The sequence below is a fragment of the Chrysochloris asiatica genome, unplaced genomic scaffold, assembly GCF_000296735.1.
Source record: "Chrysochloris asiatica unplaced genomic scaffold, ChrAsi1.0 scaffold00098, whole genome shotgun sequence".
Lineage (NCBI taxonomy): Eukaryota > Metazoa > Chordata > Mammalia > Afrosoricida > Chrysochloridae > Chrysochloris > Chrysochloris asiatica.
In genome coordinates this window covers 8,117,738-8,130,911 of record NW_006408616.1, presented here as the reverse complement: position 1 = coordinate 8,130,911, position 13,174 = coordinate 8,117,738, and the positions used below count along the sequence as shown (strand labels likewise).

Here is a 13,174-nt window from a genome sequence, read left to right as displayed (position 1 = left end):
GAGCTCTGGTAGCGCAGTGGTTACGGGTTGGGCTGCTAACCTCAAGGTCAGCAGTTCGAAACTACCAGGCGTTCGCGGGAGAAAGATGAGGCTTTCTTCTCGCGTGAAGATCGACCACAACACACCACCACCATTATGTAAAGGGACTCTAATATAATTATGGGGAGTCCTGGTGTGGTACTATGGGTTAATGCGTTAGACTGCAAAGCCGTTTGAACTGCAAGGTCTGCATTTCAAGCTCACCAGCTGCTCCTCGGAAACGCTATTTGGGGAACCGACATAACAACAACAAAAATAGAATTAATGGAGTCCTGATGTGTCATTGTGGGTTAATGAGCTGAACTACAAAGTCTGAAACACAAGGTCTGCGGCTGAAACTCACCAGCCGCTCCTGGGAAACCCTATACAGGGTGGCTATGTATCGGAATTGACTCCATGACACTTAACAACGAAATCTTGAGGAAAGGCACATTAATTAGAAATAATTTAAGATGTCAAGCGTTATGTGTAAGACTTTGAGTTAATATATTTTTTCCCATTTCCAGGTTAAAGCAAAATGAAGATTTTTTCGGAATCTCATAAAACGGTGTTTGTTGTGGATCACTGCCCTTACATGGCAGAATCATGTAGACAGCACGTCGAGTTTGACATGCTGGTGAAGAATAGGACCCAAGGAATCATCCCTTTGGCCCCTATATCTAAATCATTGTGGACTTGCTCAGTAGAATCGTCCATGGAATATTGCAGAATAATGTATGATATATTTCCTTTCAAAAAGCTGGTGAGTGTTTTAGTTTGAAGTACAAATAAAATCATGATTTTGATGGTGTATTTAACTACTTAAATGCAGATTTTTTTAAAACATGAATTTGTTATAGATTTGCCTAAAAATTGTTTGTTTTATGTTTAAAAAATGTGAAATGCCCATTTGGGAGGTTAATATATTATTTTGGAGCCAATAATAATAATTAGAAGCTAACAATTATTGAGTAAACATGCATGTATTAAACATGCATATATATCCCAAAATGCTTTGTATTTATTAATTGCTTTAAGTCTTACAACAATCTAAGAGATACTATAATTAGTGGGGCAGCATTCAAAAGTTATAAAAGGCATTGACTACTGAGAACTGTCAACAACACAAACAGAAGGGATGTTGGTGGTAATCACTTTGTCAGATTGTGTTGTTATGTACCAGCTAAATATCAGTCTTGGTTATGTCTTCCACATTGGAAATTCAGAAACAGAGGCAAAGAGAAGATCCGGAGAGACCTACCTAGATCACAGGTAGTTAGAGACAGGCAGAATTTGAGCCCAGGCAGTCTGGTTGTTTGCTGTTTTAGTTGAATGTATACTAAATTATAGGAGTTGACCATATTACAAAGAAATGTTCTTAAAGATGCAAAGTGGGAGTTTATCCAGTTAGAGAAGTCGAAGATCACTTATCCTATAGACTTGAAAATCTTATGGGGAGGTTCTACAGTCCTGTAGGATCATAAAGAGTTGGAATTGACTCAATGACAATAGATTGGATTTTTTGGGGGGTGGGGGGTGGGAAGCTTAGGAGATGAGTCCTATAGGTTTCTCTGTCCTATAGTTTTGCTATGAGTCGGAATCAACTTGACAGTAACAAGGATAGAAAGAGTCACTCTTCAAGTGTCTGTGCATTTTATATAAGGTAGCAAATAGAGTGAGAGAGGAAGGATAATACTCATAGTGATTTACGACACAATCTTTTGGTAATTATGACTTTATTAGCTACCAGCTGTTTGATCCTTATCATGTTTCTACTTAATTTCTCAAAGCCTTAGATTCTTATGATTGTTGTATGGTTAAATAAAACATGAAGTTTGTAAAAATATGTCTCTGTCAGATAAACTGCAGAAGAGAAAACCAATTCTTAACTTACTCATTGTTGGTGTTATGTGCCCTGGAGTCGGTTCCGACTCATAGCAACCCTGTACAGGGTTTCCGAGGCTGTAAATCTTGACAGGAGCAGAAAGCCTCATCTTTCTCCTGCAGAACAGCTGGTAGTTTTGAACTGCTGACCTTGAGGTTCACAGCCCAATTCATAACCACTACGCTACCAGAGCCCGTAACTTACTCGTTGTTGTTGTTGTTGTTGTTGTGTGCCGTTGAGTCAGTTCCGACTCATAGCGACCCTGCACAGGGTTTCTGAGGCTGTTAATCTTTACGGGAGCAGGGAAAATTAGTATTTTGTATGTATTAGGCAGAAAAAAACATCATGAATGAATCGTATGTTTCATGGGAAAGAAGGAAACCCTACCATTCTCCCCAAAAGGACAGTAGTTCATATATTCTAATCTGTTTTGTACTGCCGTTTTCTTCTTAATCTGATAGTATTTTTTTCACTTGTATTTTACTTTGAAACAGCATAAAATTTGAAACAATTTTGTTGACTTTCAGTGCCTGTTTTTCTGAGCTTATTTCCTACTCTTTTGTGTGCTCTGACCTTTCTGTTTTGATTACTTTCTTGGAACCTATGCAGTTGCTTTCGCTGTACATGGCATTCTGTTCCTTGAGTTTTTTTTTACCATGGCTAGTTTCTTTTTGTCAGTTTGGATTCCACTCAGTTGCCACCTCCATAGAATTTTTTCTCTCATCACCCAATCTAAAGTAACTGACCAATTTTTTTCATAGTCTTATCGCTCTCTGAAATTATCTTCTTTGCTTGTTTCTTTATATTCTCCCTGTACTGCCCTCTGTTTCATTCCTTAGCCCCCAACTTTCCCCACATTGTTAGTGACAGAATGTTCATCATTGTATCCTCATATCCTCAGTGCCAAGAACAACACCTGGCATGCACTAATGGTCTTCAAAAAGTATGTGCAAAATTCCATTATCTCTTCATTCTGTTTATTCATGAGCTTTTTCAAGTCCCCTTCTATCATACATTATACTTATTACTATTAAAATAAATGACTTAATAGTGAACCAGTTCTAGAAATTGCCTTTTATTTTACAGTATGATGATGATTAATTGTCAATAGTGTTGAATACTAATTGTTTTTAAAATCTAGGTGAATTTCATTGTGAGTGACTCTGGAGCACATGTTTTAAATTCTTGGACACAAGAAGACCAAAATTTACAGGAGGTATGATTCAGTTTTGAGTTGTAGCCAATTTTTTTTTTTTTTTTTAAATATGGGCTGTCTGCTTTATTTATTCAGTTTTTATTAAACTTTATTGTGAATTGGGTGAAGGTTTACAGACAAAATCATCAGCTGAACATTCAGCAAACTATACACCTTGTTTCATCTCAGTGATTACAGCATTCTACTTCCTTCCTGTGGCTTCCCATTTACATTTTATATTTCACAAATGAATAAGGTAAAAATATTTGATGTACACATACAAATCAAAAAAATATATATTCATTGAAATGTCCAGAGGGCACACTTTGCCAGCCCAGCCTCCTGTCACTGATTTTCTAGGTAGGGATCTCACACTTCATCATGTTCCTCCTTCTTGGTGGTGCTGGCATCATTTGGTCTTGAAATGAAGGATTACCTGCTCCCTACTTTTAGTTACACATCTTCTGCAATTACAGTTGTGACAATCACAATTAATCCTGCTAACAGTTATTCACAATTGTGTCATAAAATTCTATCACCATCATCTCTCATCCCCTTTCACCAGATTCATCTGGAAAAGAGGGAAACGATTTACTAGGATTCTAACATACCCCCTCACTAGTTCTGCAATGAAGCATACTTACGAAAGCATGTAAACGAGCCACTTCATGCCTTTGTAGCCTCCGTACTCCATTTTTGATCGCCAGTGTCTAAATTTCTCATCCCTATCAGCTGAGTACACAGAGGAAAGAAGGTTGTGCCTTGATATGAAGAATCCTTCCATTCCAGTTGGAATTTTAAATCACTCCATTCATAGGCAAAAGTCTAGTTCATCAAATTGTAGTAATTTGCACTTGCTCTCAGTATCAGACATCCTTTTCTTCCTCAGTTTAAATTTTGGTCAATTAACCCTCCAAGCTAGGTCAAATGGGTACTAGCTGCAAGTTTGGGGGCTCATGCACACCTGCCTGCACTTCACACCATCTGACTGCTTCACTCTCAGCCCTAGCTCTCAAGGGGGTAGGTCAGTGTAGTTGTGGCCATTTTTGAAAATTGTATTAATGTGGTAAAACATTTTCTTTTAGAAAAATCTTATCAATGTGTTATTTGCACAGTTTTAGAACTCCAAGTAATATTTAAAGAAAAATGGCTATCTCCATTCCAGTCTTTTCTCACCTAAAATTTAAATCAGACTTTTAACTTCTTTACTATTATGGTGTTCCGTATTTGTAAACATGTTTTTATTATTATTTATTGGGTTTTCAATTTAAATTTTATCTGCTTATTGCACTTGTGGATGAGGACTTGGCGTTTTTATATTCCCCTGCCCCATGCTACCATGTCTGCCTCCTTTCTTTTCCTCATTGGTTATCACATTTTTGGTGAATTCAGAATTTCATGTCCACATTATAATGCCTACACAAAGTATTGTTTGTTGACAGCAAAGAATTATGTGATAATATCCTTTCTTGTACAATTCTTTTTTAATTCCTGTAATTATCCTTTCCCTTAAAAGAATTGCTTAGTTTTCTTTGAATCGCTTCTCCTTTTCCTTATGCTGCCGTGAAATCTCTCAATATTTTTAACATAAAGACATCGCATAATTTAGCAGTTTGTTTTTTTTTCCCTGAAGAACTTGCTGGAGGTTAGTCTTCTGCTGAGTTTGAACTGGCAGCTGCTCTCTGCTATCATCTTCCCTTTTCCTTGTTTTCAGATCTCTGTTTGTTTCCTTAGTGTAATCTTTTGTTTTGGCAGAATAATATAACCTGTAGAATTTCTATAGCAATCTTTACTCTTTATTGATACTTTGGGTATAGAAATTCAAGGTTGGCAATACTTTTCCCCTCAAGATTTTGAAAGTATTACCCCACTTTCACTTCCAGTGTTATTAATCAGAAGTCCTATACCGTTTTTATACCTAATTTCTCTCTCTGAAAGCTTGTAGAATCTTTTCTTTGTCTTTCTATGTTCTGAAATTTCTCAGTGATATGCCTTGTTAATCTTTTGTCCTTTATTGTATTGGGTACTTTTTGGCTCTCTAAGGCTAACTTTATCTTTGTCAATTCAGGAAGATATCCCTGTAAAGTTCTTTAAAAATTGTGTTTCTGTGTCTTGTGTCTTCTGGAATGTCTGTTAGTGCAATGTTGGACTTCCTGATGACCTCAATTATTGTAGTTTGCTTTTTGACTGTTAACTGCAAGGTTGAAGGTTCAAACCCACCACCTGCTCCTTGGAAACCCTGTACAGGGTTACATTGAGGTACTAATTATAATTTATTCAGTTTTCTTTTGATCCTTCTATGTTCTAGTTTTCTTCATGTTGAGGTTTTTAATTCAAAAAATCTTTTTAAGCAAAGCACTAAATAACAGATTAGAAGACCTGCCATGTTGTGAGTTAAATATTACCGATTGGTGGGCTTCATTTTGATGTAAACCAGTTGTTTTCATTGGACGATCTCCAAATGTCAGAATCAACAGATCATCTCTCTGGACTGTTTGGGGTCATCAGAGAATCATCTTCCACGCTTCTGCCTGTATGCTGTAAATTTGGTTGGAACTAGGTAAGGGGTGGATCCTATCAGTCAGACTTTTACTTAATCTTTTTGGTTTTGGTCTAGTACTGTACTGCCTAATATAGTAACTACTATCTACATAGAGGGTCCAGTCGCTGGAGAAGGATATCATGTTTGGTAATGTGGAGATTCAGAGAAAAAGAGGAAGACCCCCAACGAGATGGATTGGCCAGGTGGCAGCATCAGTGGACTCAAGCTTGGCAACAGTGGTGAGGTTGGGCCAGGATTGAGCAGTGTTTCGTTCTGCTGTGCATAGAGTCGCTATAAGTCAGTACCGACTTGGTGGCACCTAACAACAACAAATCTACATATGACTGTTTAAATAAATGAATTAAAATTAAATGCAATAGAAAATTCAGTTCTTCTGTAGCAGTAATGATATTTTAGATTCTCAGTAGTCACATGTGACTAATGGATACTAACTTGAAAAGCAAAGGTATAGAACATATTCATCATTGCAGACATTTCTGTTGTTAGCACTGGTCTAATAGCTATCCATACCTCTGTTGTGCTTTATGGTATCCATACTTGGAACCTTTTTAGTTTAGTTTCTTTAAGGAATGCAATTCTGTGTCTAGGAGGTTAGGGAAAAGGTAGTCACTACATAGATAAGATGGGAGTAAGACCCTAGGTACAAATTGTTCCCAATAATGACTTCATTTGTAGATTTTTTTTGTATCATATATCACCCTTGCTTTGTGTAGTATTTGGTACCTCCAGGTCTTAAACATCTCCTGGATTCTGTTGGGCATATCACCTTGTTTTTATTTTCCTAGGCACTTAGATTTCAGCTTTTTCAGCTCTGTTTAGTCTACCATTCTTCCATACTCATTTTTTGTCTTGCACATTACTGTTGACATGTCTTACTTACTGTTGTCTACTTTTTTTTTTTTTTTAGTTTTTTTTGTGAATTATGTGTTAGTTTACATGGGTGAATATTATCTTTACATTCATCCTGTCATATTTTGTTTCATTGCCATGATCTCAATCCCTTGTATGCATCATCAAACAGTCAAAGGGTACACCCCACACGCCAGCCCCTTGGCCGCTAGCACACAGCCCCTCTTCCTCCCTGAGTCCAGAGTCCCCAGTGGCTCCTTCTGTCCACGTCATCATCTCAGCCTCCATCCCTAGTGTCACTGCCTCCCCGGACAGAGTGTCTCACTTCACTTTTCTCCCTTTATGGTTCCAGGGATCTCCACTCCTGGACTACAACATCAGCCACTCCCCTCCTTTTGTTACCAAACATTGACATTTACCTTTCCAACACTCACTGCCAAACCTGATAGCAATCATTCCCTATTGAGCCACAGGAGTCCTATCCCCCTCACCTTTTATCAACCCCATCTAGACAGGTTGGGAACAATTCAGTGAAGATTCTACCTTTCCCTGTATCCTCTGGAGCTGGGAGGTTCCCTATTGAAAGCTTGTAAGCCAGTCACTTCTTGCCTTTGTAGTCCCCCCATTTGGGTAGCCAATGTCTTAAGTTTCCCATCCCTGTCGACCCTGTGTCCCAGGGGGTGGGAATGATCCTCACTGTAAAGATTTGTCCACTCCTTTGTCATACTGCATCCACAAGCATAGGTCAAGTTCATCCACTTACAGTGGGTTACTCTTTTTTTTCTTAACCTCTTCTTTCTTCCTCCAGTCATGTTCTGATCATCCAGCCATTGATGCCAGGTCAAATAGGTACTGCCTGCAAGTGTGGGTGTTCTTGTGCATCTCCCCTCACTTCATATTAGCTGGATGCTTCACATTCCGTTCTAGTCCTCTCAGGCCAAGTCCCTGCCCCTGGGCCCAGGAGTCCCCAGGTTTTATCAATCCAGGTTAACAGAAATCTATTGAATGTGGTCGGACTTAGTTTACAACTTCATTGCTGTTTTTCCCCCACTTTCCTTTATCAGTGACCATTGTAGTCAGCAACACGACCATATGCCTGCTAGTGTATTCCATTTGAGTTTTAGTCTTAGAAGGGAGTTTACCTTGAAGGGGACCTGACCACTTGTCTTGATGGCTCCCTGGGGAATAACTTGCTTGTTCTTATAGTAGTCATTGGAACTGCTGTTATTGTTTTTGGTTTTTCCTGCTGGTCTTTCTTTCAAGAAGTGTCTTCTGTTCTTCTAGCTACTCCAGACTGGTCTGCTTGTCTTTTCAAGTGGAAATGTCCCAATTCAGAAGATTGGGGATGGAGATCAGATTTCCACCTATGGTCCTATGCAGTGCAAAGGCTCTGCAGGAAGCCTCCTTCACTGGGCAAATAAAAGCCCAAGTGTAGGTATTGAAATTAGTTATAGGCTAAAGACGGACTTACAAGCTTTCTCTGGTAATGTTTCTGGCTATTCCTCTCTCTCCCCTTCAAGTGTCTATTTTACAGTAGTAGGCAAAGAAAACCAAGATTCAAAAGACAGGCAAGCATCTTAACATCATTTCCACACTTTTACCCATTCAAGCCATGCCTCAATCTTTGTATCCCCCAGCCCAGTTGTTCCACAGTGTGCTTATATCATTATTTTACCTCTGTCCTATTTAGCCCACGTAAACCTACCTAGCTATTCTCATTTCGCCTTGTTTTTCCTTTCCCCTTCACCTTCTAGTGTATACCTCTCCCCGCCCCCCAGCCCCCAGCACCCAAACTATCCTGTGTCTGTTCCCTACCCTGTGCTCCACCTTCCCCTTCTTCCCCTCACCCCACCCCATACACTCAGGTAACCAACAACAAAAATCTCCCCCACACTTTTAGTGTGGGTGCTTTTTCTTAATCTTTTACAATAATGGTCTATGCCATATTTCTCCTTTTTTGACTGACTGATTTCACTCAGCATAATGTCCTCAAGGTTCATCCATGTTATGTGGTGACTTGCTGCTTCCTTGCTATTCTTCAAGGTTGCATAATATTCCATTGTGTGTATGTACCACAGTTTGTTTATCCATTCTTCCATTGATGGCACTTAGGCTGTCTCCATCTTTTTGCTATTGTAAATAGTGCTGCTATGAACATTGGTGTGCATTTATCTACTCATGTTATGACTAGTGTTTCTTGTGGGTAAATACCAAGTAGAGGAATTGCTGGATCATAAGGTATCTCTATTTCTAACCTTCTGAGGAGGCACCATATTGTTTTCCAGAGTGGTTGGACCATTTTGCAATCCCAACAGCAATGTAGGAGGGTCCCAGTCTGTCCACATCCTTGCCAACATTTATTGTCTTCTACTTTTTTGATCTTTGTTATTTTTGCTGGTGTGAGATGATAACTCATTGTTGTTTTGATTTGCATCTCTCTAATGGCTAGTGATCGTGAACATTTCTTCATATATTTGTTGACTGCCTGAATCTCCTCCTTGGTGAAGTGTCTATTCATGTCCTGTGCCCATTTTTTAATTGGGTTATTTGTCCTTTTCTTGTAGAGGTGTTGTAGGTTCCTATATATTTGGGAAGTTAGTCCCTTGTCTGATGTGTCATTTCAGTAGATTTTTTCACATTCTGTGGGCTCCTTTTTTACTCTTTTGATTAAGTCTTTTGGTGCACTTATGTTACTAATTTTAATATGTCCCATTCATCTATTTTGTTTACTTTTGTTTGTGTAATTTTCAAAATGTTTGGTAGTGTGTATTTGCCCTGTATTAGAGCCCTCACATTTTTCCCTATTTTTTCATTGATAGCCTTTGTAATTCTGGGATTCATGTTTAGGTCTTTAATCCATGCTGAGTTGTTTTTTGTATAAGGCGTGAGGTAAATGTCTTGTTTCAGTCTTTTGCTTATCACTTTCCAGTTCTGCCAGCACCATCTGTTGAAGAGACTGTCTCCTCCCCATGCAGTATACTTAGGTACTTTGTTGAAAATCAGTTGGCTATATGTGCATGGGTTAATTTCTGGACTCTCAATTCTGTTCCATTGATCAATGTATCCTTCATTACACAAGTACCAGGCTGTTTTGACCACTGTAGCCATGTAGTAAATTTTGAAATTAGGGAGTGAGAGGCTTCCCACCTTGTTGTTCTTCTTAAGCAGTGTTTTGCTTATCCTGGGTCTCTTTCCTTTCCATATAAAGTTTGTAATTGTTTTTTCCATCTCTTTGGAGAATGTAAGAATCAGTTTGAAGCCTTGCTGTGGAATGATTGAACCAATTTCTTGCAACAAATTCTTCAACACAGTTACCTTCACTTGTAACTTTTAAATCATCAAAAAGACTTAGAATCTTTTCTTGCACTAAAATAATGCTAAACTAGAACCGTATGCACCTGTTCTGAATGAGCTACAAATTCTTTTTTTTTTTTCTTCAATTTTTTTTATTTATTATAAATTGGTGGTGGTTATGTGCTGTAGATTATGTTTTGACTCATAGCTACCCTGTACATGGTTTCCGAGGCTGTAAATCTTTACATGAGCAGAAAGCCTCATCTTTCTCCCGCCGAACAGCTGGTAGTTTTGAACTGCTGACCTTGAAATTCGCAGCCCGACTAGTAACCACTACATTACCAGAGCTTTTTGTTATGAATTAGGTAAAGATTTATACAGTAAATCAGTTTTCCATTCAACAATTCATATACATTTTGTTTCACCTCATTGATTGCAATCCCCACAATGTAGTTTCACCTATCCATTTCCTCCCTGTATTTCCTGTTTCCATTCTTTCTTCGTTCCTTCCTAACCTTAACTTTGTCCTTGAGTAAATGCTGCCCATTGATCTCAGAGGGCTGGTTATTTTATTCCCCTTACATTCTGTTGTGTGGCTGAAAATCGAGCTATAAGGGTGAGTTCATTTCGAGACCTGAAGGGTGACTAAAGGGCCATAGTCTCAAAAAGCCAAAACCACTGCCATCAAGTTAATCCCAACTCATAGAGACCCTATGTAGGGTTTCCAAGACTGTAAATCTTTCTCCCATGGAGTGGCTCGTGTGTTTGAGCTGCCAGTCTTGTGGTTAGCAGTGTTGTGCTTGTCCTAAAGCGTCACCAGGGCTCTTTGGATCATAAGTCTTGGGGCTTACAGATTCTTAAAGACACGGTTATGAACCTAGGAACTGCCTGTACTGGAATATTCCCATTCATAGGGAATGAATGAAAAATACACAGTTTTAAACATGATTGTTTAAAAATTTGCAACAATCATGTAGGATGGGTAGTACTATTCTCTAATTCCCTGTATGGTACAAGATAGCAATAGCAGCAGTTATTCTGACTTTAATCAGAAATATTTAGGTTTAGGAAACCAAACTTGTAGGTAAAAAGTATATCCCTTTTTCCCTGGTCATGCAGGAAAACAGGACTTTTCCTTTAAAAATATTTTCCTAATTTCCCTTTATGTGTTAATGAAAGAATTAGCTATCTTTGAATTTGTATCATTAAAAATTTTTTTTTTTATTTAAAGGAAGCCACGTCATCATTTCCTTTTTTAAAAAACTTAAACCATTTAATATGAAGTAGGATTATTGGTAAGGAACCCTGATAGCACAAGAATTTAACATTTGGCTGCTGAGAGGTTGGCAGTTCAGACCCACCCATTGGGTCTGTGAGAGAAAGACCTGATGATCTGTTTCTGGAAAGATGACAGCTTAAAAAACCCAGTGGAGCAGTTCTACTCTGTCACATGGGGTTGCTGGGAGTTGAAAATCAACTGGACATCACATAACAACCACGATAACATTATTTGTGGACTAGTAATGCATTTCTCTCATTGTTCCTTTTATTATCGATTTTATAAAACCTTTGAGTATTTCATTTTGAGATATTAACTCTCCTGTATTATTAAACCTCATGGATATTCAAATTACCAGTATATTGATAAACTTTTTTTTAAAGTTTACTTATTCATCTTTATTTGTTTTACTTTTTTGTTTGTGTTTTTTACTTTATATTGTGAATTTGGTGAAGATTTATAGACAAGATCATCAGCTTTACATTTAACATACCATACACTTTGTTTCATCTCAATGATTGTATTCCCCACCGTGCAACAACAGTTATCCCTGTGGCTCCCCATTTACATCTGATATTTCACAAATGAAAAAAGTAAAAATATCTAATGCATGCATAATATATATATATATATATTCATTTAAATGTCCAAAGGGCACATTCTACCAGCTAGCCTCCTGTCTACAGGCATATGGCCTTTCTCAAGGTCCATGGACCTAGAGTCCCCAACTGCTCTGAGCCAATGTTTTAAATTCAATGATATGTTTATAAGTCTTATACTTTCTTTTGTCCACTGTTCACTGTAAAAATAGCCAAAGATAAAAAAGTGCTTTTTTTTCCCACCAAAAGATTATAGAGTAAATATTCTGAACCTTTCTTATAGTAATGTATCTGAAAATACTAGAAAAAGGTAAATATTTTCCTAGAAAAAATATATTTATAGATGCGCAGACATTTTATATACTTAGACTATATAGTTACATGAGGGAGCTTCAAAAAGTTCATGGAAAAATGGAATAAAGAGATAATGGATTTTTCCCCGAAACTGTTGAAGCCCCCTCATCAGCTATGCATATAAAAAATATATATATATATTTGCATATTTTAAAAAATATGAGATAACATAAGACACTCACCAGATTGGCAGATGTGTTTCAATCTGGCAAAAGTCGTCGTTTTAAATGCATGGATGAGCCTACAAGAAAGTGAAGAATCTCCTAAAGCCAGCTTCCTGGAGGTGGTGGGTAGGCTGTGAAGTTTAATGCATAAATTGATGGATAGCAAGAAAACATGTGATTGTTATCTGACTCTAGGTAGAGGGGTAAAAGTCTTAGTGAGATATTGATAAACTTTTATGATTGGCTAAATATTCCATGAGAATTTGTGTTTCCCCTCATCTATCCCTAAGATTATGTGGAATTACAAAGTATGTGCCCAGAAGATGACATGGGATTATACTATAGTATAATTTAGGAAGAATTTGCAAATATTCCTTTTTTAACAACTTTATTGAGATAGAATTCGCATATCATATAATTCATTCAAAGGTTTTTAGTATATTCACAGATAACTACAGTTATCACATGGTCAGTATTAGAGCATTTTTATTATATCAGAATAACCCATACCACCAAGGAGCCCTGGTGGCCTTCTGAATTAAGCAATGGGCTGCTAACCACAAGGTAGGCAGTTCAAACCCACCAGCCGATCATCGGGGGAGAGATAAGACAGTCTGCTCCCGTAAAGCTTCATAACCATGGATACCTGTGGAGCAGTTCTCCTCTGTCCTGTAGGGTCTCTGTGAGTTGGGATCTACTCCATGGCAGTGGGTTATTGTTGTCTTATTTCTTATCCTCCACTCACAATCACAAATTAATGATATTTTCTCATGCTGGATGTTTTATGTAAGCAGAATCATAATACGAATATTAATAATCAGAATACAAGGGCTTCTTTCAAATAGTATAGTGTTTTTAAGATTTATCCATGTTGTTGTTAGGTGCCATCGAGTTGGTATCGGCTCATAGTGACATTATGCACAGCAGAATGAAACACTGCCCGATCCTGGGCCACCCTTACTATTGTTGCCACG

At 37.9% G+C, this 13,174-nt stretch overlaps 1 protein-coding gene across 2 annotated transcripts in view; it reads left to right on the top strand.

Moving 5' to 3' along the window:
• The window catches only part of ASUN (asunder spermatogenesis regulator), a 50,841-nt gene that overhangs the window by 1,153 nt on the left and 36,514 nt on the right, over positions 1-13,174 (top strand). Inside the window, exons 2-3 of one of the 2 annotated variants that reach the window (XM_006866957.1) lie at positions 546-781; positions 3,045-3,119. The exons of the other annotated variant lie outside the window; for it this stretch is intronic. Of the exons in view, the coding sequence (XP_006867019.1) occupies positions 557-781; positions 3,045-3,119 (300 nt within the window). The 5' untranslated portion in view covers positions 546-556. The remainder of the gene's footprint in view (positions 1-545; positions 782-3,044; positions 3,120-13,174) is intronic. 2 annotated transcript variants of the gene reach the window in all.